This window comes from Chelonia mydas, chromosome 10 (genome assembly GCF_015237465.2).
Source record: "Chelonia mydas isolate rCheMyd1 chromosome 10, rCheMyd1.pri.v2, whole genome shotgun sequence".
Classification (NCBI taxonomy): Eukaryota; Metazoa; Chordata; order Testudines; family Cheloniidae; genus Chelonia; species Chelonia mydas.
The window spans coordinates 80,224,310-80,248,003 of record NC_051250.2 but is presented as its reverse complement, the minus strand read 5'-3'; the positions used below and the strand labels follow the sequence as shown (position 1 = coordinate 80,248,003).

The 23,694-nt window shown below is 38.8% G+C and overlaps 2 protein-coding genes across 2 annotated transcripts in view; both read right to left on the bottom strand.

Annotated features, from left to right (window-relative positions):
- Positions 1-23,694, bottom strand: part of NOX5 (NADPH oxidase 5) — a 93,094-nt gene that overhangs the window by 31,194 nt on the left and 38,206 nt on the right. The window lies entirely within an intron of this gene.
- LOC102937340 lies at positions 6,126-23,047 on the bottom strand. Its single transcript, XM_037911617.2, has 4 exons — positions 22,863-23,047; positions 15,873-15,910; positions 11,057-11,123; positions 6,126-10,639 (listed from the first exon to the last, which is right to left on the bottom strand). Exons 1-4 carry the CDS (start codon positions 22,963-22,965, stop codon positions 9,564-9,566), a joined length of 1,284 nt encoding a protein of 427 aa, XP_037767545.2. The 5' UTR covers positions 22,966-23,047; the 3' UTR covers positions 6,126-9,563.

Sequence of the window (23,694 nt, the reverse complement as noted above, 5' to 3'; positions counted from 1 at the left end):
AACACTGAAACAACTTCATTGAGGCTTTAGCACTTCCATGGGTCGAGTCCCAGAAACCTTGTAGTACACAAAGTTTGCAGTGCACAGTTCTTTTTTAGATGAGGTTCTGGGCATAACTTATCTCATTATTTAAATATCATGATAGTACTCATCTTACAAGTGTTACAGAAAGGTACAGGGAGATTCTGAGGGAAAGGATCCATGAGACCTTAGCTTGCCCTACAGTGCCAATCAACTACAGCACCAGAAGGTCTCAGAACTCTTCAATCAGAGATCTCAGAACACTTTGCAAACCTTTATTAGCATACAACTATCTGGCCACAAGATGACTCAGATTGGTTTTACACCAGTTAATTCCATTAAGTGCAATGGAGCGACTTCTAATTCACACTCCTGTGAGATCAGAATTGGGTCCTGACTGTCTAAAATAACGTTTTGATTTGCCGGTTGGGTTATTGGTAGATGATATACCTGAACTGTCAGCATTTTCCCGAGTGAAGGCAGCATTTTTCTGAAATTCTTCTGCTTACTTTTAACAGTTTATAAAGAAAGCCTAGACCATGCAAGTATTTTCAGAGCTCTCTGTGCTGGAAGTGTATTTGTGCTTGGAGCCTCTATGCTCTCTTTATTCTAGTAAAATGTTCAAAATGTTGAACTTCCCTTTAAAACAACAAAATGCATAACTGAATGTATTTCAGACTACAACACTCCTGCCACAGAGAACACACATTACCTGAAACATCTGTTGTGACTGTGTCCAGAGTCTCTTCCTTTTCCAATGTCACTGTCCTGAGTTCCATTCTTTCTAACTCAATATCACAAATAAGAGTGCCATGAGACACAAAGTGCTAATTTGCCTAATTTTGATCCAGTGTTTAATATATTTATTTTACGTTAAAAGGACCCTGATGAAGCACATTTGAACTGTATTAAAATAGCAAATGTAATGATAACTATACCTATTCTAATTCATGCAAGAGCTGAAAAACAGGTATTGTAGGCACACCATATAACTGAGTTCAGTGCAAAATAGTACAACATAAAGGGGTTACTTTTATTAATTCCCAATATATTAGTATTTCTTTTCAATTGCATGTGTTCCACATTAACTCATGATGTTCCATAGTGGGATTCCAATAGAAGCCCTAATACAAGTTTAAAAAACAGATCTAAAAACGTCAACTCAGAATCAAGACACATTTACTAAAACATTATTTTAAAAGGTCATTTTGGCAGATCACATCATATAAGTATTTACTTGGATAAGAGAGATATAAATCTTGTGTTCAAATATGCCCTGGGCTGATGCAAACAACCCCCCACCCCCCCTCGCCCCCGGTCCCTCACAGTATTTCTATTATATATACATGCCTTAAACTTCGCTAATTTGCCTCATGAAATTTTGGCAGTCTGCTACAAAAAGGGCAAGATCTAATAGTCAGTACCATGAGCTTGCCTGAAGTGGGAAACTGTGTTATTTAGTCACTTGGGGGCTAGCAGATGGACTGTTCACAGGTGTGTTTTATTTCAGCATTTGTCTGTTAAGCTGCTCATCCAAATTTGTTTAAATCGATCAAATATTTCCAGAAAGCCCCTACTGTTGCTCTGAATGCAGAGATTCTCCTTTTCAACTTACAAACATAGCCACAAAACTCAGCCATTTCGCTTTCAAGTTGGAATTTGTACATGCAAATCAAGTAGTCTAGGCAGCTTATAAATAAAAGGCCCAATTCTGAAGACTTACTCAGGTGTGCAGCTTTACTCAGATGAGCTGTTCCATTTAAATCACTACCCATTGGACCACTCACCTGAGTCAAGTTACACGTGTATGTTTGCAGGATGGAGCCTTCAACTTGCCATTGAGCATTTGACTCCATAACCACAAGCAGCTGCTACTGTCACTGTAGCGCACTCCCCCACTGAGTGTGCAGACACTGCCCAATCTTCTCACGCTTCCTGCGCATGGATCCCACACCTCCCATGGAGAGGCCTTTGTGGAATCCAGACTGTAAGGGAGCTGTGCAGTGGAGGTGGCTCAGTACTCTGCCATACACAGAAGAGGAGCTCTGCCCCTCCATGGGAGGACTTGGACTTTACTCAAGCAAAGCTCCCATTGACATCAGTAGTTTTACTTAAGTAAGGAATGCATAAAAGCTGAGTACAGGCTCCAGGATTTGGCCCAGGATTTTACAATCAACCCCCATTCCACCAAATAATTTCAGTACGGATTTATTTCAACCCAAACATAACAAACCAACCACCCCAGACAGCTTACTCAGAAATGAAACATGCACAGCTGATGCTACTCCAAAGAGTCATTGTGTCTGGACGGTAGTGTTCAGGGAGCACTAACTCCAGAGACGTGGTTTTGAACTTTACTGAACTGTTTGTTGTCCCAAGTTCAAAAATGGATCCCAAGCCAAATTAATGTCCTTTGAATCAGCAAGCCACCCGAGTATCAAAAAGGAGATACAGCTCAAATGCGATTGGGGTTATTTCTGACCACCATAGAAAGAGGGCCCATTATATTTTGGCTTTTAAGTATTCTGGTAGCCCAACCACCACCATCCACAGCTGAGAGTCAGGAAAGACTGCTTCTGACAGCTTGTCACAACTACCAAGGAATTCATTAAAAAATCAACAAAACTCTCTGCCCTGTTACATTTTGATCTTTATAGGCCTGCTCCTGCATGCCCAGAAGAACTCCCATTGACTGGATGGGCTGACTGTCCTAGCATGCATTTCTAGCTGTGTTGGCAACTCCTGCAATTTTAATCACAAGTCTCATAATATTTGGTGTTTTTCTTAAAGCTTCAGCTCCTGGAGTCATGTGATTACATGAGAACCTCAGCTTTCTTTTTAAAAATTAGAACTGCAGAGGAAAGCTATGAAGTGACCCCTAATGGCTCAAAAACAAGAAGGCAAATAAAGACCCAAAATTTATTATTTTTTTAAAATATCGTGATTTTTAAGCAAATCCCATGTTTTTTGAAGGACTGGGGTTGGTAATACTTAATAAATATTCCCCTTTCACATTGTGATTTCTTGCTTCAAATGTCCCTAAGACTGATTTAAAGACAACTAATTTGGGAAGTACTGGGTGTTTTGCACAGATGAAAAATACCCTCTCTTTGAAGGCACTTGAAACATCAAAGGTGACTTTTAAGGGTTATACACCATAAGTTGACCGTACAAGAATGTATTTGGCTTCATTTTTAATTAAAGTGGATTATGGTGGTAGTTACCAAATGGAGATGCAACATTATGAATCGGTGTATTTACTCCGTAGTGGGTCTCTAGGCAAAGTCAGTCAGAACAAGAAAAACAGCAAAGAGAAAAAGAAGAGCTGCTACCACTACCTGTGAAGCTGATGAAAGAAAGACACAGACAAACAGAGAGGAGAAATAAAGTGTGCATAAATCCCATTTTTTTTAATTAATACCCTTTGACACAGTGTTTTCTAAAAACTCCCTTAAAAAGAACTACCATGACTGACCAAAGACAGGTATTGTTTTTAAAGAACAGAAAATAAATAAAATTTAAAGAATAAATTCTGCATGAGCATGATATAACTTTGCCTCTTTCTCAGATGCTAAAAATAGGTGTAAAAGCTAATTAATTAAATTCTGTAAAGATTTTCTTTTTGAGTATTAAACATACTTTTACTACTTTATAATTTCACAAGTTATAAACGACCATACAAACATTAATCGCTCAAGCTGGATACACTTGGTGTAAAAAAATGACAGCCAACAGCTTCTGCATATCAATTTAAAGAATTTCCCTTAATATTATATTTCCTTTCTGATTTTTTTCAATAAATACCTATTGAGTTGATTTGATATTTACAAACAGAGTATTTACACTAAAAACAAAGTACATACATGGATCAACATTATATATCACTTATAGTTAGTCATAAAATGTTATTTTTAAAATAGGTTTTCCTACTCCAATTTGTAAACATATTCCTAGAAAACAAATATAACAATTAAAGGTTTTTAAAATCCATAAAATGGTAACAAATATTTATGACTGTTTTTTTCCTTTTAAGATTTTTGTATCATTGGTGATTTTAATATATTGGTTAATTCACGCATTTTAGATCGAATCATAAAAAATTGCCACATTCTGCAGAATAAAAGCCCTCACCTTAAATGATATATTTGAAATGCCTTTCATTCTTCAGAATTCTGCTTTTCCCAGTAGAAGTATAGGACAATGCTGGTGTATCCTACTTTTCAAGTCTTATCTAATAATTCATCTGTAAATGATTTTACAATAAAATGTAGAGATGTCTCTCTTTTAGAGGTTTAAGTTAACTCTGTCATGCTAACAGGTTTCTGTCTGTCAAATAAAAGGATTTCAACTGAATCATTACAGAACATATGGTGGTGACATCTTAATAATTACCCTATTTCATAATTACTTTTAGAGTGGCTTATGATTACACATCTAAATAGCCTGATAAACAGAGAAGACTGTGTTCCCCAAATGCATACAGTAAAATCATTCTGCTATGCCAGTACAATATAAACTGTGCACTACCAATTGTATGACTCTTTAGTGGCATCAAACTCCACATCTGAATGTTAATGCACAAAATCCCATACAACAGAAACTTATTTTTATTTTGGAAGACACTTTTTATGGGACAATGCACATGATGGCTAAAGAGAAGATTATGTGTACTTATTCATACTGATTTTATATTTTCATCTGTTTTTTGACGTTTTTATAAACTAAAGGGGAGGTTTTAAAATGTATTTATAGGTGGTAACTTTAGACAGAAAAAATGGTTAGCACATTTAAACTAAATATTAAAAGGGGCCCTCCTAGAAAATTCCACATACAACATTTCTATACAAGAGATCACAGACATCAGGAGCTCGATCCTGGAAGGTGCTGAATACTCAGTCCTTGATCCAGCAAAGCATTTAAGCACATGCTTAACTTCAGGGAATAAAGTGCTTAAAGTTAAACCTGTGCTTACGTGCTTTGCTGGATCAGGGCCAGACTGCTCAGCATTTTGTAGGCTCAAGCCATGGAATAGTAAAGAATATTTTAAAACCTCAAAAGCCAGCCCCATGAAATTACTGTCCTACCTTTCTATAAACTTGTAGTCAATAAATCAATAAATCAAAATCTTTGATCTTGGATTGCACAAAATCTGGCAGGAAATACAGATGTATGATTTCCCCAAATGTGACCTTTAAAAAAAAAAAAAGGTCAGCAAAGCCCAATCCTTGCCTCTAATGGATATAAAGGTTAAGATAATAAGAGTACATCATTAAAGGTATTTAGAGTATTAGAGTAGCACCTCGGCTCTCTTGAATATATTAATATAATTTACCAAGCCACTACAAACACCCCTTCCAAGGCTCATGCTCACCCCCATCTCATGCTTCCCACACAAACAGAACACATCACACTTAACTGCTGCACATCTTTCAACCTGAATATTTGCTAATGTTGCTGAGGTGGTTAACAACATTTTGTGCAATGCTGTGAGGGAGATTTATGTATTCTTGTGTTGTAATAAGTTTGTTTATCTATTACAGGAAAAAGAAAGTTCCTTATGAAGATGAAGTCTGTTGCTTTCAATGAACACGAGTTCGAGTACAGTGACAAAGTGTCCAATACCCTGGCATAGATTTGAGTTGGCGGGATGTCACAGTCAACAAACCTTAATTCTTTCTATGAAAAGCTTTTGTTTAAGAAATATATATCTAAGCATAAATGTACTAGCCTATACAGTTATACAAGGAAGAGGCAAAGAGGCAGTTCTTGTAGGAATCATCATTTTTGACTTTCCAAACTTTTGATTTAAAATTGGTTGGAAGGAATCTTTTGTTTTTCTTAATATTCCTTACCCCCTATAAAAAGTTATATCATTTTGATTAAATAAAATAGGCAAAAATTAAATTTAATGGGAGCAAGATCAAGTCCACATTAGGGCTGGTTGAACAGTTGAACTAATTTCATTCATATTTTCATGAATAACATAAATAAGTTCAGTTTGCTATGAAGTCATTTTCCTTTAATCACACGTATTCAGCAACTGCCACGTGAAAATGTTTACAAACCCAAAAGCGTTCATACAATTTATCACAAGTGATTATTTGTCCAAAATCTGTAGTAGAAAGTGCAGTATTTGTTATCCTCTATTCATTATTTTCCTGCCTAAAAAGTTTCAATAATTCAATCAAGAAGCAGCATTAACACCATAAGACAAAGACAATCAAGCCTATGAATACTGAACAGCAAACACTCAGTGTGAACATGCTGTAAATAGGCCACATGCTGACAATTATTTATCCTGTCTACAAATGACTACTTATGAACAACAAATTCTGTACATTCAAAAAAAAAAAAAACAACAACAAAAAGAAACCAGGCTTGGTATGTGAATAATTCACTAACTGAAAAAGGAGCTAAATTCATAACAATTAGTCATAACAAAACAGTTCAACAAGCTCTTATGTCCATGCTAGACAACAAACTTCTGATCTGTCAAGTAATCTCTATTTCTGAACTTTCCCATGACAATGCAACTTTTGACCTTACTGGCTTTACTTTTCTCTCCTATACTGTCAACATTTACAAAGCCCTGTCATATGACAGTGAGGATTTAAACTCTGTTGTCTTCTGTGGTGCCTTTTGCTTTTCCATTCCATTTCCACTTTTCTATTTCTTTGTAACATTTACTTAGGAAGACACTACCTGCCCAGCCAATAAGTCCAGCCAACTGCTGATTTGGTCAAACTTCTTGTTTCTGGTTTCTTAGAGGGAAAAACAAACTACCAAATAGCAAAGCTTTGATATTTGAAATGAATATCCCAAATCAATAACAGAATGAATGGATGTGTTTAAAAGCCAGAAATATATTTTCAAGTGTATTTAAAATTTTTCATCATTTGAGTGGATACTACTAAAAGACCAATAATGAACATGTTGCAGTAGTCTGACTGTTAGATCAGTACTATCATGGTATGATCCGAGATTCATTAGAAAAAGCTGTAAGAAACTCCACATCAGAGATAGTGAACCAACAAATCTATAAGATCAAAGGGATTTAATATGAAGTTCTGGACAATATGCCAAAAAACTCTAAAGCTTCAATTTTCAAACAGTTTTTAACATGCACAGATGAAAAATATACAGAAAAGTAGAAACAACAGTATTTGACAAGTCTTTAAGAACTCATGTTATTTTAAAAGAAATCTTGAGAAAACAGAAACAATATAGAACAGCAAGTGCCTATGCACAAGCAGCAGAAAATATAAATGATTTTGAATTGATTAAGAACAACTTGCACATATATATCAGAAGAGAGCAAGCTCCCCTTAGTAAAGTGAAAAAAGGGTTGGAGCCTTTGATTAGTTAACACTTCACAAGGCTTGGCTTTTCATCCTCTAGATCTCAAAGTTCATTGACCTTTTGGGACCTAGTGAGCAAAAATATGGCTCTGTAAGCAGCATCTATACAGCAGAATTCAGGAGATAAATCTCTCTGATCACTGATTCATGTTGCAGGTCCGAACAGCTGCCCTGTCCCAACCTGAAAACATGGTTGATTTGGATTATCTCCTCTTCAAAGGCCACGAGGTATATGGGGAAGGCAGGAAGAAGCCACCAAGAATGTTCAAGGAAACCTCGTTTCATTATGGCTTACTTTCCAAAATAAGTCTCAAAAGCCTTAAAAAAAAATTAAGTCATAAGAAAAACATGGGCTCCAGCAAACAAAGGCAAGAGATATCAGCCTTGTCATACAAAAAATTCACTTGGGGTCAAATGTTGGATACAAAACTTGAATAAATAAGCTTTGAATTAGGAATATCCTCTGAAGTTGGAGGACGGGGAAAAATCATCCCTTTTCCAGCCCAGAGTACCAGCACAGCTCCTACAGTCTAGGAAATTCCCCTATATAATGGGTCTGTGTCTGCATTTTGTCCAGAGCCCCACGTGGTAACAGATTCACTGACCACACTTGCACCTCTCCTGTGCTTCCTTCCTTTGAGCCATGGAGAAAGAGGTCCCATAAAGGAGAGCTCCCATGATGAGTAGGGTTCAATGTTGATAAATGCAAAGTAATGCACATTGGAAAACATTATCCCAAATATACATATAAAACGATGGGGTCTAAATTAGCTGTTACCACTGAAGAAAGAGATCTTGGAGTCCTTGTGGATAGTTCTCTGAAACCATCCACTCAATGTGCAGCGGCAATCAAAAAAGCTAACAGCATGTTGTGATCATTAGGAAAGGGATAGATAATAAGTTAGAAAATATCATATTGCCTCTATATAAATCCATGGTACGCCCCACATCTTGAATACTGTGTGTAGATGTGGTTGCCCCCTCTCAAAAAAAGATATATTTGAATTGGAAAAGGTATACAAAAGGGCAACAAAAATGATTAGAGGTATGGAACAACTTCCATATGAGGAAAGATTAATAAGACTGGGACTTTTCAGCTTGGAAAAGAGACAACTAAGTAGGGATATGATAGAGGTCTATAAAGTTATGAAAGGTGTGGAGAAAGTAAATAAGGAAGTGTTATTTACTCCTTCTCGTAACACAAGAACTAGGGGTCACCAAATTAAATTAATAGGCAGCAGGTTTAAAACAAACAAAGGAAATATTTCTTTACACAACAGTCAACCTGTGTAACGCCTTGCCAGAGGATGTTGTGAAAACCAAGACACTAACAGGGTTCAAAAAAGAATTAGATTAATTCATGTACGATAGGTCCATCAATGGCTATTAGTCAGGAAGGGCAGAGATGGTGTCCTTAGCTTCTGTTTGCCAGAAGCAGGGAATGGGTGACAGGGCACGGATCACTTGATGATTACTTGTTTTGTTCATTCCCTCAGAAGCACCTGGCTTTGGCCACTGTCGGAAGACAGGACACTGGGATAGATGGACCGTTGGTCTGACCCAGTATGGCCGTTCTCAAGTTCTTATGGAGTAGTCCACGAGGCCCCCTTTGCAACCCACTTCCTTCCTGATGTATCAGAACCATGGTAGTTTGACTGCAGTTAGCGCGTTCTCTACTTGTGAACAAGGGAGCCAAGGGTTGTTCCTTGACGTTTATTTGGTAGCTACAGGAACCACTATCCAGTACCAGAGTACTGCATTCCTATCGTTGAGAGCCACTAGCCCAAGAGTGTAGATCTATTTTGATGTTATATAACTTTAACAAATAAACATTAAAAGACTAAAAGCTTTACTTCAGCCCTCTATACTAACTGGTATGTATTATAGCAGCAGTGCAGAACAACCCTTACAAAAGGAAATTGTATGATTTTAAACAATATATCTAAGCGTAATTCATTCAGATGCCAACACAAATTTAACAACAGAATAAGCTTATCCAAGCTCAACAATCCGTTATGGTAAACACTGAAAATGAACAATTTTTTAAAAATGGTGTTTAATTACTGAGATGAATATTGTTACAGCAAAGATCAGGTCTAGATGACAATGACGAACTAGAAAATTGATCTTTAAAATTTAAGTAAATGCAATGAAGGGCACCAATAAATAACTATTTTTAAGAGTCTATTCGTGGTTCTTAAGAACTATGTTTAAAAGCTTTATATCATCCTCTAGCAACTTCTTCAACACTTTTTTGTTTTGCTCTGCCTGACTTCCACAGAAAACATGTTTCATAGCATCAAGAACAGCAATAGCTTTTACACTAATATCCTCTGGGACATATTTCTTGTCAGAACTATCAATATATGTAGTTAGCTGAGGACTAAAATCATACAGCAGGTTAATAAATGCTCTTAACTTTCTGATTTCTGCTGTGTCCTGTTCTTCTACTTCTGTGTTCTGTTCTACCTTTTCTTTCGGAGGTGAAGGTTTAGGTTGGTGATACAGCTGACCTAGTGAAGCCTCTGCTTCTTTTTCCAGCATAAGAGATTTCGTTATATAGTTTTCAGATGACTCAACATACTCTTTGAGGTGTGGATTTTGTTTAACATAATCTGGTGGCTTCTGTAACCATTTTTTTAGCTTTTCAACCTTTTCCAAGATTGCTTCACCAGCAGGTCGATGTTTCATTTTGTCATATACATGTATCTTTTTCACCTTTGCAACATGTTTCAGGTTTTCTGCTTCTTTGGTGATGGTTTCTGTTTCTGTTAGAGTTTTCTGTTTGAGGTTTTTTACATTCTTTAAAGACTGAACTAGATTTTCCAGGGATCCATTTGTTAACTGATCAAAAGTCTTACTTTTTCTTTTTGAAATAACATTTTTAAATGTAATAAATATTTTTTTCAGTGGTGTTGTTGAGCGAGAAGACTCATTAGAGTGTAAAATAACAGAAACTTCAGTGCCAGTTCGCAGTCTCCAAAATGGGGTTGCTGTAGATGTGGTAAATTTTCTTGTAACAGCAGCCTTTTCCTTTGACTTCTGTGGCTTTCCACCATGTTTCTGGCCCACATTTAACCAAAGAGAGCCAATACCTTCATCAACATATGATTTCACTATTTTGGGTGTAACGATGGTTCGTTCAGTTGGTGTGCGCTGTGTAGGAACATCTTGTATCATATCCTGCAGAATCTCCACGAGGCTCCTCAGGGTTTTCTCTTCCTTCTTCTCTTCTGACCCAAAAGGGGTTGTACGAGATTCTATAAAAGATTATCGAATAATTATAAAGTGCACTCATAAAAATTGCAGGTGCACATTTGCCTAATATACTTTCACCTATATCATGAGTAAAACAAATTCCAGCTATATCTGGACTTTTGCCATAACTTTAATGATTTTCATATTTATAGAAAATCTATGATTTTTGACATTTTTAATGTAACCCTGCCTTATTAAATGAATTATGTAGGATATTTGCATGGAGTTTCTTTTTTGCAAGCCTGCAAGTTGGGGATTTTTCTACTCTTAGTTCTAGAATGCTGAAATATGGGCACGGGCACAGCTCCCCAAGAGCTAGCTGCTTTGAAACAGATCTTGTCACCGCAAATCTAAATGATGCAATTTTACAGTTAGGATCTGCAAAGACATTGTTGTGAATGCGAGCGAGGAGTTCTTACCATAGATTGTTAAGTTGTCTGTTCCTAAGCTTGAAACCTGGATAGATGAGGTTGGATGCACACTGATCTGTTAAGCACAAAAATAACTGTAATTGCAATGTGACTTTCATGTCATTATAACAAAATTTTTCTTCATATTAGTCCACATTATTTTGGGGCAATAATTAAGGCAGATTTCCAGACAAAATAATATGACCTAATCAGAACATTATAGCTGAAACCAAACAAAACAAACAAAGCAAACAAATTAAAAGTTAAGGTTACCAAAAAAAGAGAGAGAGAAAGAGAGATTCCAAACAACAGAGAACACAGATCTCAGATATTTGTGGTACCACACACAATCGTAACTTTGCCTCCCTTCTACTCCCGCTATATAAGGTCAATATATGTCTTTGGCAACGTCACAGCTCGCTAAAATGTTAAAACTGGAAATACCGTGGTGGTTCTGCCTGGGAACCTGACATCTGGGAACATCCTCAGAACTGTATACTTAACATTTTGCGATCTTAAACCACATTTTCCATTATTTGCATAGTAGTGTGTGTACTTCATACACAAAAAAAGAATCCCAAGGTTGGAAATTAAGCACTCAAAAATTAGGAAGTGCCAGAATTAAGATTGCCTATGCAACTTCAATTTGCCTCCTTGTGTAGTCTTTAATTATATGACCACATACTATTTTTTTCATAGGGCCTCTGCCTTACTGAGAGCACAGGATGGATGGTGCTTATTCATAGCTTGATCCTGCTACTACTGAAATGAGAGTTCAGATTCCTATTGACTTTTGTGGTATAAGATCAAGTACTGAATACGTAGCTATTCAGTATTTATTTTTATCCTCATCATTCAATGTGCGACCCCATTCGTTGTTTACTGCACGCCATTTAAGCCCTGTACTAAATACAGAACTATTCATTTTCTTACATGGGCTTTTCTATGGCATTCATCACTGAAGCGTCTTAGCGCTTCAAAAACATTAATGAATTTATCTTCACAATGCCCTTTGAAGTGAAGTGATATTATTATTCCCATTTCACAGATGGGAAACTGAGGTTCAGAGCTATTGTCAAAAGTGTCCATTAATTTTGGGTGTCCCCCTCAATGTACCTAGAGCCTTATTTTTCAGCGCACTTAGCATTTTTATAGCACATTATATGTTCAAAGCACAGCACCCATTGACTTCAGTTGCAGGTATGAGTGCTCAGCACTTCTGCAAATTCAACCCCTGCGTCTCATATTGGACACCCAGAAAATGGGGAACACCTAAGGACCATCTTTAAAAATTTTGGTTTAAGTGACTTTTTCCGGTCTCACATAGAAATTCGGTGATGGAGGCTGAGATAGAATCCAGAATGGTACTCACCCGCCTTAACCATGAGACAATCCTTTATCTGCATGCAGTCCCCTGTCTGATTCACTGCATACCTTCCAATTTATACAACTAATGACTTTAAATACATGAGGCAGATATCTTCCAGAAAAGCCCCCATACGGTTGCAGAGAAAAGCTTGAAATGTGAACCCCAATGGCATAAAAGCCAATAAAAAGAAATCCAAATTTTTTATTTTTAAAAAACTCATAATTTTTAAGCCAGACTTGTGATTTTTGGTGCTTTTTGAATGCTTGAGGTTGGTAATATTGCTTATAATTCAGCCAAATTTGAGTGAATTTTCACAGGGGCAGCAAAAGGCACCTCTCTGACCCCAGGAGGACCCCCTTGCAAATTTCAAGTCTGTGATCCAAAACACAGTGACGCTAAAACTTTTCAACAAAATAGTTGTCAGAATTTGTTAACATTGGCAAACAACATATATTTCCCCTGACCACTTTCTTGAAAACAGATGAACTGTTTTTGCTGAAACTTTCAAAAACACGGAGGCTGGGGAAAACACCTAGCATTGAAAATTTCAGGCTCAACTTCAAATTTGTCAAAATTATGAGTACCTGATAACAGGAGCTTATAATAGATAGTGTGAGGCAATCTTAACCACAGGCATCTTTCAGCTCTGCCTATAATAATCTAAACACAAGGGTAAATGTGTTGAAACTGCCAACGGGTGCAGGCAGTCCAACTACTGTGAACAGAAAGGGGTTAAAATTATTATAAATCTTCCAGTATGTGCAGCATGAGAGAAATACATTAGGAAGGGAGACTGGGAGTTGGATATGTCTTTGAAAAGTACATGAAATTTTGGAAGAAAGATGTTGTGTTCCTGTCTTGTCAAGGAAGGATAAGCTAGAAGTGTATTTTGTAATTCTGTAACTGTCTTGTTTATTATCTATTTCACTCTGTAGTTATATTAATTCCACAATGCCTTTTCAGACACATTTGTATGAAAACCCCATACCAAATAAAGTTTATTATTATTCCATTCTTGTGGTTTTTGGATGTTTTAGCATCTATAATTTCTATTGGATGACTTTCCTTTTCCTGTATTTAAACATTGTCTTTATGTACCACAGTAAATTTGGTACAAGTGTTCAAAGATTCAATCAATCAGTGACACTACATATATTTGATCCATTATAAAACTCTATAAGCTTCTTCCTGAGCTTTCTTTGCCTGACGAACTGAAGAACCATATCATTTCTCCCTACTAAACTATTTCACTGCCCCTAACACTTCTGACACACAGGGACAAAGTCTGTATTTATTTCTTCTGCATAATCTAAATGATTAATTTCTACTCACTTTTCTTTTTGAACCCCAACCATATTTGGAATAGTCTGCTGATGTCCAAGCATGACAAGTGCATTTTGCTGAGTAATTCATAGCAGTTTTCTTTGCTTTCAGTAAAAATGGTAGGTGCATAACTCAGCCTCTGTGATGGTGCTCCAAAACATTCACAACTGTATTTTCAATGTCTGCTTAAATTTTTCCACCTTACTGTCTGACTGATGTCAGAGGCCTGATATGGGTTTAACTGATGACCAAACTTTTGTGAACTCAAATATTCAGAACTCAAAATCCATTTCTTGGTGCTAGTTTACTCCTAGGGAAACACCAAATCTAGCGATAAAAGAATTTACTGCAGAGCTACGTAGGGCCTTGTTTTTATATGTGGCCTCTATTTTTAATTTATTATATTATTATTATTTATTTGTATTACTATAGCACCTAGGAACTCTATTCAAGGGCCAAGACACTTTTATGCTAGACACTGTACAAACATCAAACAAAAAGATGGTCCCTTCCCCCAAAGAGCTTACAATCAACTATAAGACAAGAGACAACAGATGGATATAGACAGCCAGATTACAAGGAAAAATGAGATAATATTGGTCAGTATGATAGGCAATGGTCACAATACATCAGCAGGCTAACATCTATCTAAACTTGCTTATGCATTTGTTCACATTCAAGTTTTTCATGTGAAAAAATTCAAACGCATGCAACTTTTCCACATGCAAGCTAGGTAGCTTTGCACTAACAATGTTATTTTACAAAAAGAAAAGGAGTACTTGTGGCACCTTAGAGACCAACCAATTTATTTGAGCATGAGCTTTCGTGAGCTACAGCTCCGATGAAGTGAGCTGTAGTTCACGAAAGCTCATGCTCAAATAAATTGGTTGGTCTCTAAGGTGCCACAAGTACTCCTTTTCTTTTTGCGAATACAGACTAATACGGCTGTTACTCTGAAAAATGTTATTTTAGTGACAAATGCAATTTGCACACATAAATTTGAATTTTTTCCATGCAAAAATTTAGGTATTAATAAATGTATGCAGAAGTTCAATTGAAGACATACATTTAGCGATTGGGATGAGACCTCTTTGAAAATTTGTTCTCCGTACTCTAAAACGGTTCAATATTTATTTCAGCAGCAAATTTCTCTGCCTCAAACTTACTCTAATATGCTGAAATAGTCAATGTTGTTTACAACTTATGCCTCCAGCAAAAAGGCATGAAGTTAAGGCATATCAGAAATGTATTTGAAGAGCTGTGGGGCCACATGAAAAAGTCTGAAAATATTCTATTTGGAAGTGATTCTGCATCTATATCATCTGTGACTTGCAGATGAACCACTCTAATTTGCAATATCCACAGAGCTCACAATCTAAGCAAAGTCAAGTGTGCTAAGGATTGGGATGAGAGAGAGAGAGAGAGAGAGAGAGAGAGAAAGAAAGAAAATACTGGTGCTGTTTTTCTTAATACAGAATAAAGTGAAAATCAGAAAATTATATATGAACAGAACTGTTCCTAAATACAGTATTTTTCAGTTTTTCCCACAAGGCACCAATGTTTCTTTTAAAATAGAAATGAAAGCACTAACAACAAAGAAACAAAAATCAGCACACATTCTAGAATAACCTAAAAAAAGTGTCACTTAGTGAAAACACTTACCCTGCTTAGTAGAAAGAATAAGCATCTTTACTAAGGCCCTGATCCTGAAAAGATTAAAGTTAAACAGGTGTGTAAATCTTTGCAGGACCGGGACCTAATTAATTAATTGACTATTTTGTCATAGAACATGTCAAATTTTCCTTTCTTCTCAATCTCTCCCAGTGTAGGACTTGATCCTGTTCCCATAGAAGTCAATGGAAAAATCTCTTAGCAACAGAATTAGACTTATCGCATACATTGTAATAGTGAAAAGTAGTAATTAACAAGTAAAGTATTTTCCTTTGTTTTTATTTTAGAGAAATAAGAAATGAGAAGACTGATAAACCCAAATTATACTGAAATGTTGTTAGGCATATCTTCTTGGGGCAGGGACAATTACTTCTTTTCTGTTTGAAAGGACCCTAGCACATTGTGGGCAAAAACAGAAATAAATAAATACATTTATTTTCAAAATCCCAAAATTAGAGTTACCTTTATGTGTTTAACATTCTCGAAAGTATGTTGCAATGCTAAAAGAAAAAAAACACTTTTAAAATTAAAATTAGTTCTTGAGCATAACGCTTAAATTAGACAATGTCAATGCTGAGGTACAGACTGGTGTTCTTTTATTTTATAAATGTGCCCTGTGCATTGTATTTAAAAGTGTTCACCTCACATTACACCAAACGGGGAAAGAAAGCACACTGCAAAGTTAAAATATGAAATTATAACAAAAAATAAGATAACTTCTCTTTATTTCAAGTAATTGTGAGTTGGAAGTTTAAGGCCAGTTTTTCAAAAATCTCATTACCAGCCCCTCTGATTTAGGTACCCAAATGAAGTGTTCAGATTTTCAAAACTTGTCAGCTTTCATGTCACCTAATTAACATGAACAATGGCAGCCGCTGGGTGCTGATCTCTTCTGAAAATCTGGCCATTTCAATGTAAGTGCCTAATTTGGAGGCTGAGCTGAGCACTTTTGAAAAGCTAGTCCCTTAACTTCTGCATGAAAAATAGAGAAGAAATTTACAACTGTTTTCCAGAACCCTAATAATGGAGTAAAGAAATGTGACGTTTAGAATTACATACCATGCCAGGTAATCAGGAATTTTTCCTACTTTCAAATATTATTTCTTTAAATTAGACTGCACTCTTCTGGGGATGTTGGATTGAGTGTTTCTGCCAGCAGATGAAGAAAGAAAACCAAAAAGATTGCTCAAGATCACAGTAAGTGTCATCTCTCTCAGTATAAGAAATTCCACTACAGTAATCACTCACTTGTGAAACCACATAACTGTAAAATTAAACACAAGGAAAAAAAAAAAAGACAACAGAATCAAGAGAAAATGTAGGATTCTGGACTGATAAAATCCAATTTACAAATGTCATCAAAACATTTTAAGTAACAAAAAATTGTTCATTCTATAAAGTTGGCTGTTATCAATCTAGGACTGCCTTAACTAAGAAGCAATCCAACAAAGGTAAAGCGAAAATCTCTGAAGCAGTACCTGGAGAACTCATCCGCATGAAGTTACTTCTGCAGAAGACCAGACTTCTAGACACAAAGAGTCAGTGGAGGAATGAACAGAACTCTGTATAGCGTTTTAATAAATGTATTGCATCGAAGCATCCTATCAAAGACTCAAGACATTCCAAATGCCTTTATAGAACAATTCTAATGAAACCTGGTCAAGCCTTGTTGTTGACTTTATAGATATTGTAATATACTTTTCTTTCCTGCTCTATGCTGCCTACATAGTCCTCCAGGTACATTTTGAAAGCCCCTTAGACATAAACAAAATATTAAATAATGTTGTTAGGATCAAAGATTTGACATAAAGACCCATAAAGTAACCTTGTGACCCTAGACAAATTCAAAATTGATTTAAAAAAAAAATTAAGAATATGTCGGGAATGGTGGCACTGAGGCTGGCGGATGGCTCAGGGGTTCTGGGCTGCGGTGCACGAGACAAATCAGGTGTCCGGTGCCACTGACTGCTTGGCCAGCGGGTGGCTGAAGGACTGGCTAGAACAACACAAATGACGTGAGGGCTGATGGACCGATCAATCAAAGTGAAAATTAAGGATAATTCTGCAGTATTTTGTCTATGTGAAACTAGAAAAATGGCTTCACCAAAGAAATTCTTACTTGTCCTTTCTGCCTAACAGATAGCCACTAAAAGGAAGTTTTGGGAAAAAAAAGATGCAAAAAGACAACCTAAGAATTTTAAACTGATCTTCCATTGATGCACAAAGGATCTATGCAAGTTTCCAGCTCAACCAGCAGAAAACCCTAGCACTTAGACCTTTGACTGCCACTTATCAGCATGAGTTTCCAAAATTCTTCCTCTGACGTATCAACTACAGCTTCTAGGTTCTTGTCTAGGCCATTGGGGAAAAAATTGTGCAAGTCTCTGTATTTGCTAAAGGTAGCTTGTGATTCTTGCTAAAAGACACAGATTTACTTCTGGATTTCTCCTGCCTTTCATAATGTTTCATGAACATCTCACCATGTAAGTCATATTTTCCAAGACTTGGCTACATCAAATCAGCCTTAATATTGTGGTGAGCTGCTATGTGGTCTATTAAGAAGCCATTCAAATCAAACTGAAGAACTATCAGCATCTGCTGGCTCATAATTTTGATGGGTGAAACTTGGTGCTTCCAAGTCTTATGTTTTTGATACTTCACATCACCACTACAATGTCAAATATGATGTGTACCTGCTTTCTATTTCCTGCTTCTTACTAAAATGAGAGCCTCCATCCTGATCCCCTAGACTCCGAAGAGAGATTATAGCCTTCAAGACTCCTTGTATTGTTAGGATACTGAGCAAGGCACTCTATCACACAAAACTGTTCAGTTTGACCCTTTCTTTGTTTCTGCAGCTCACAGGAATACACAATCTTGTGACTCAACCACCACAGACTGAAGCTATCCTGACAATGAAGATACTGATCCTGTGTACTTTGAGTCCACTGGCTCAAACTGAGGCTTTGTAAGTCTTCCAGATAAAAACCTGAGCTAGGGGACAGTATCCATATAAGAAACCATCAGGCTCCAAGCTCTGGTCTAGTCCACAACATAATATAGATCTGGCCCTTGAAGATGAAGAACTTTTCTTGCATGATCAATTCTCCAACAAAGTTGTTTTATGGAGAGTTTTAAGCTTCTCAAAGGATTGACCTAGAGAGAAAAATAAATTTCATAGTACAGCTGAACAATCATAAGGAACCCAAAACAGGGCCAAGGCTGATAAGAAGAAAAAAAAGTTAATCTTACCCCTACTCAAGTATAGAGAGGATTTGCAAGTCCAAAGTCAAACCAAGTGTATTTAGTATTCATATTGATTACTTAAGAATTCCCAGTTAACACTCTGAGGTTTGATAGGTTCTCGGCCCAAGATCAGGCCCAGTATTATTAAAATTACTGTTCAGTTGGGAACCCCGACGTGCCAGGTTGCAACACTCAAAATCCATAGATCAAGCAACAAGTTTGGCGACCAAACAGGGAAGGGTCCACAATGGCAACCCCTGTAGCTTAAACCCGGGCAACAGGTAACTCACCTGCAATAAAAATATAAATTGAAATCCAAATTAATCTCTCAGTTAGAATGCCGTGCCTGTCACAAACACTGTATGTTTCCAGACTCCAGGACTTCCTCTTTTCCTCTGCTGTTATTCTTCTTTTCTGTTTCTCTGCCTCTAGTATACTACGTCTACTTGTACTTAGCTGACCAACTCCGCAACAGAGGGAGTATTGTCCTCCTTGGAGGAACAGTAACTAGCACACACACACGCACGCGCATGCACACACCCCTCAAGCAGGGGTATTTAAGTCCTTGACCATCAGACTCACATGGCATGCCAGAGGCAGGGTAGGACCCTCACAGATAGCAACTTGTCTCCCACCACTAGTCTCCATGATCATTTTAACTGTGTGAGGATGCGAGTGGGGTGATGTAAGACATCAGCCTCATTACACCCTGACTGCATTCTCATTTGGTGTTATTGACTAGTCATTTATGTTCAGAATCTCACAAGAGGATGATTCTGTGCCATTTAAAATTTAACAAGTGTTAAGGGGGCTTTGTAAATTGAACTGTTTGTAATATTAAAGGTACCTAAAGTTGAATAAGTAGCAGCATCGGGCCCAGTGACCCACACCTTGAGGTGAGAGGGGAGCTGATTTCATATTCCCATTTTAGCCACCAATATGCCACAGTAATTTAGAATCTCTCCAAATCTGTCTATTCACTTATTTGGTCCCATGTCGAAGTTCACAGGCCTCAAAGCCTTATGCTAACTGCTTAAGCCAATGTCTTACAGCAGTGGATTTCAACCTGTGGTCCGCAGACCCTTGGGGTCCACAGATTATGTCTAAGATTTCCAAAAGGGTCTGCACCTTCATTTGATATTTTGTAGGGGTGCACAAATTTTAAAAGGTTGAAAACTACTGTCTGACTGGATACAGGCCTGTAGGCTCATGCTTTATTGCCTTAACTTATGCCTATGCCTTACCTAGCAAACACCTACAGGTAATAGGTGAAGACTGATTAAATCAATTTTTGTCTGTGAAATTAGAAAAAAGATACTGTAATTTAGAAGCTGGAAAGCCTCTGATGACTATACTGTGATTTGTCATCTCTGGAGGACAGATGTAAATTGGAAAGAGAGGAAGAGGACTTGGGCTGTCAAGAAAATATTGATTTGTACTCAGCTGTCTTCTTTTAAATTTCTTCCAAACCTTCATAGAATAGCAAATCATACTGGAGCAGAAGACCTATCAGATGTGACTTGACACTGTATCCTCTTGTCCATAATATTATCAGATAGTCTTTCTATCTTTTGAAATGGGAGTTATGACACAAAAAATGCTGACAGACTATAAATGCTGTCAGCCAGGAACTTAAAAGTCATAGATATTACATGTACCAATTTCTTAAATATATAAAGAAAAAAGGCATTCCCCATCTTCTGTACCTGTGGACTATAGTTCTAAATATTAGAATCAAGTATAGCGGAACAATTACAAGCTTCAGTGGCATTTGCAAGCTGCCATCTGCTCTCCTTAAGATTCATTGTTCTATCAAATGGCACAGCATTACCTTCTACATGGTTGCATTAACCCTAGAACTTTTGACATGATGATCATGTTTTGGGCATAGTCAATATAAACCAGAAAAGACTGCAGGTAAGGGATGCCCTTGCAACAGGTTCATCCTGACCCTCCAACCCAAGATTTGAACACCACTTTAAGAATGCCATTTAGGCAGGAATTTGGCAGGACAAATAAAAATTGTAAAGTACAAATCTTTAGTAAAAAACAGAAGTAGACAACATATTAGTTTTTTCATTTCTGTTGAACTCATTTGGAGTGCCTAAATATTGAAGAAAAAAAGTTTTCAGTAAAAAGGTATAGAAAAATTGGATAGAGAAAGTCATAGATTCACATAGTTCATTCCATCTCCAAGCAGGAAAATCTACTTTTTGGTCTTAATCTTGCAAGTTCTTGCACAGTAAACAGACAGGAAAATAATGTTGTTGTGCTCCAGTGCTAGTGTTAGCAGAAGCTACATGTAAGCAACGAATATTTACCAGTGTAAAAAAGTAAAGCCTCCATTCATTTTGAAAGCCTTTGGTTTCGGTAGCCTGATTTAAGACTACTATCACCTGCTTTCCAGAGGTACTGAGCAACCTATTAACCACTTCCTTAAATTTCTGTCAATAATGTGAATCAAGATAAAAGATAATCTGAATAAATACGTAGAGAATGAAATGAAGAAACTGAATGCAGAAAAAAAAACAAATTATTAACTGCCAGAGACAAATAGAGTGGGGAGAGAGTTGGTCAGATTCATTCATCAATTTGCACCCTACCCCACTTGCTGGTAGAGAGGCTCAATCCATTAAAGTTTCAAAACCACTATTTTGCCTTGCCACTTCCCCAAACATGTGAACATTATATCCCATGTGTTCTGCGTGATGTGATAGATTAGTAGCTTTAACACCTGACCTCTAACAACAGAACATGCTTGTTATTTTTAGTACCATAGTCACACTGTTTCTCTTAGGCCGTTACATTCTTCTTGAAAATATATATGTAAGACATTAATTCTTGGACTAAATCTCCATCCACCACTTTAAAAATGTATATCTAATGTTCTCACACCAGATCCCTATCATTTGTTTCAGTTATGTATATAAACACCCTTTCCCTTTTCATTCATTCACAGTTAATAATATCATCTGTTTGGGAAATATGTATGCAATTAAACACATCAGGCATCTTATTAGTAGGTCATGCCAATTTTCTATAACTCTATTGGTAACAATTATTTGACATTACTAGCTCCTTTTACAAGCCTACACTAAACTTCAAAACCATTGAATCTATGCACATGACCTATTGAGGTCAGTGGGGCTACATATTGGTAGACCTTTGAGACAACACATATCTCCAGTGAATTCAATAAGTTCACCCAAGCAGATCTGATTGCAGGATAGGGTTTATATTTGCTGTAAGTACAACAAATGCCTTTTATTGTAATGCGCAGCTGAGTGCCCTCTTATGTCTGAAGAAGTCAGGTTTCTCTTCCTGTGGATTCAGGTACTGCCCATATTTTTGTTTCTTCAGCCCCATATCCACAGAAAGCTCCCTCCAAACATTACATGTGCTATACAATTAACCATCTTGAAACAAGGCGTTATAGATCTGATCCATCCATCTCCAACTGAAAGGCAGAAGGAGCAGGTCCTTAGAGACTATTCGGAAGAGCCTTTAGCGATGCACATGGTTTTGTGTTTTCATTTAGAATGTGGCTGTATTTTATCACCGCCAGACGCATGTTCACCATGGGCGTAATACCTTCCATGACAAAAACCCCATGTCTCTGGGGGTTTTCCCCATTGAAAGTCAGACACGTTACATGACAAAGCCCATGATCTTTAACATACATGGCTCAACCTGCCCAATGAAGAGTCCAGACAGTAAAACGATGTAAACTAGGAAATAGCAGCGTATGGCTGTAAACAGCTTCAGCCCGAAAAGGGGATTCTTCGTTTGGTTTCTTATCCTCCCCCAGACAATCAGCTGAGCATTAAGCAAATATTGCCCCGTGATTTGTCCTTAATCAATGATTCTCGCACGTACTGCTACGCCCTCATCCGGGGGGGGCAAACGCCATGGCCCCCACGCCCCTATTTCCTAGGGCCTGGTCTTTGAAGGCGGCCGGGAGGCGGCTGCTAACAGCGGCTCCTGCCGCCCTTTGCCGCGCACGGAGCGGGGGGGCTGGAGGCCGCCACGGGCCCGCCAGAGCCCGACCAGGAGCCAGGGCGCGGGCCCCAGCCCGGCTCTGCGGGCCCGGGGGCAGCTCCGCGCGGCCGGCGGCCTGGGCCACGCCCCGTGCGGGGAGGGCAGCTGGGCCCGCCCCCGCGAGCAGGGACCCCCCCGCCCCGGGCAGGGCGGTGCCCCGCGCCGTACCCTGCATGGCGGGGGCCGGCTCCGCCGCGGAGGCGCTCTGGGCCGGGGCTGCCGGCAGGAGGGCGAGCGCCGCGGCGAGCAGGAGCAGCCGCTCCCCGGCCATCCTCCGCGCTACACACGGGCCGCGGGCCCGGCGCTCGTGGCGGGCGGGCGGGCAACCGTCACCGGCCCCGCCGCGCGCGCCGCTCCGAACCCGCCCCCGCGCGGCGGCCGCCCGCTGTGCCCCGCGGCCCCCACAGCGCGCGCGCGCTCTCTCACACACACACACACACACACACAGGCTGCCCCGCCCCTACAGGCCACTACACACTGTGTACCGGCCCCGCCCCAACACACACACACACTAGCTGCCCCGCCCCTACAGGCCACTACACACTGCGTACCGGCCCCGCCCCACCAACACACACACACTAGCTGCCCCGCCCCTACAGGCCACTACACACTGCGTACCAGCCCCGCCCCACCAACTCACACTCACACACACACACACACTAGCTGCCCCGCCCCTACAGGGCACTACACACTGCGTACCGGCCCCGCCCCACCAACACACACACACTAGCTGCCCCGCCCCTACAGGCCACTACACACTGTGTACCGGCCCCGCCCCACCAACACACACACACTAGCTGCCCCGCCCCTACAGGCCACTACACACTGCGTACCGGCCCCGCCCCACCAACACACACACACTAGCTGCCCCGCCCCTACAGGCCACTACACACTGTGTACCGGCCCCGCCCCACCAACACACACACACTAGCTGCCCCGCCCCTACAGGCCACTACACACTGCGTACTGGCCCCGCCCCACCAACACACACACACTAGCT

What these genes read in the sequence shown, in the direction of transcription:
- LOC102937340 (XM_037911617.2), bottom strand. Translation starts at nt 22,965, where the DNA reads ATGGCCGGGGAGCGGCTGCTCCTGCTCGCCGCGGCGCTCGCCCTCCTG. An exon ending in AGAATGTTAAACACATAAAG is followed by an intron (nt 11,124 to 15,872) that starts GTAACTCTAATT and finishes TGTGCTTAACAG; the next exon opens with ATCAGTGTGCATCCAACCTC. An exon ending in AGACAACTTAACAATCTATG is followed by an intron (nt 10,640 to 11,056) that starts GTAAGAACTCCT and finishes AATCTTTTATAG; the next exon opens with AATCTCGTACAACCCCTTTT.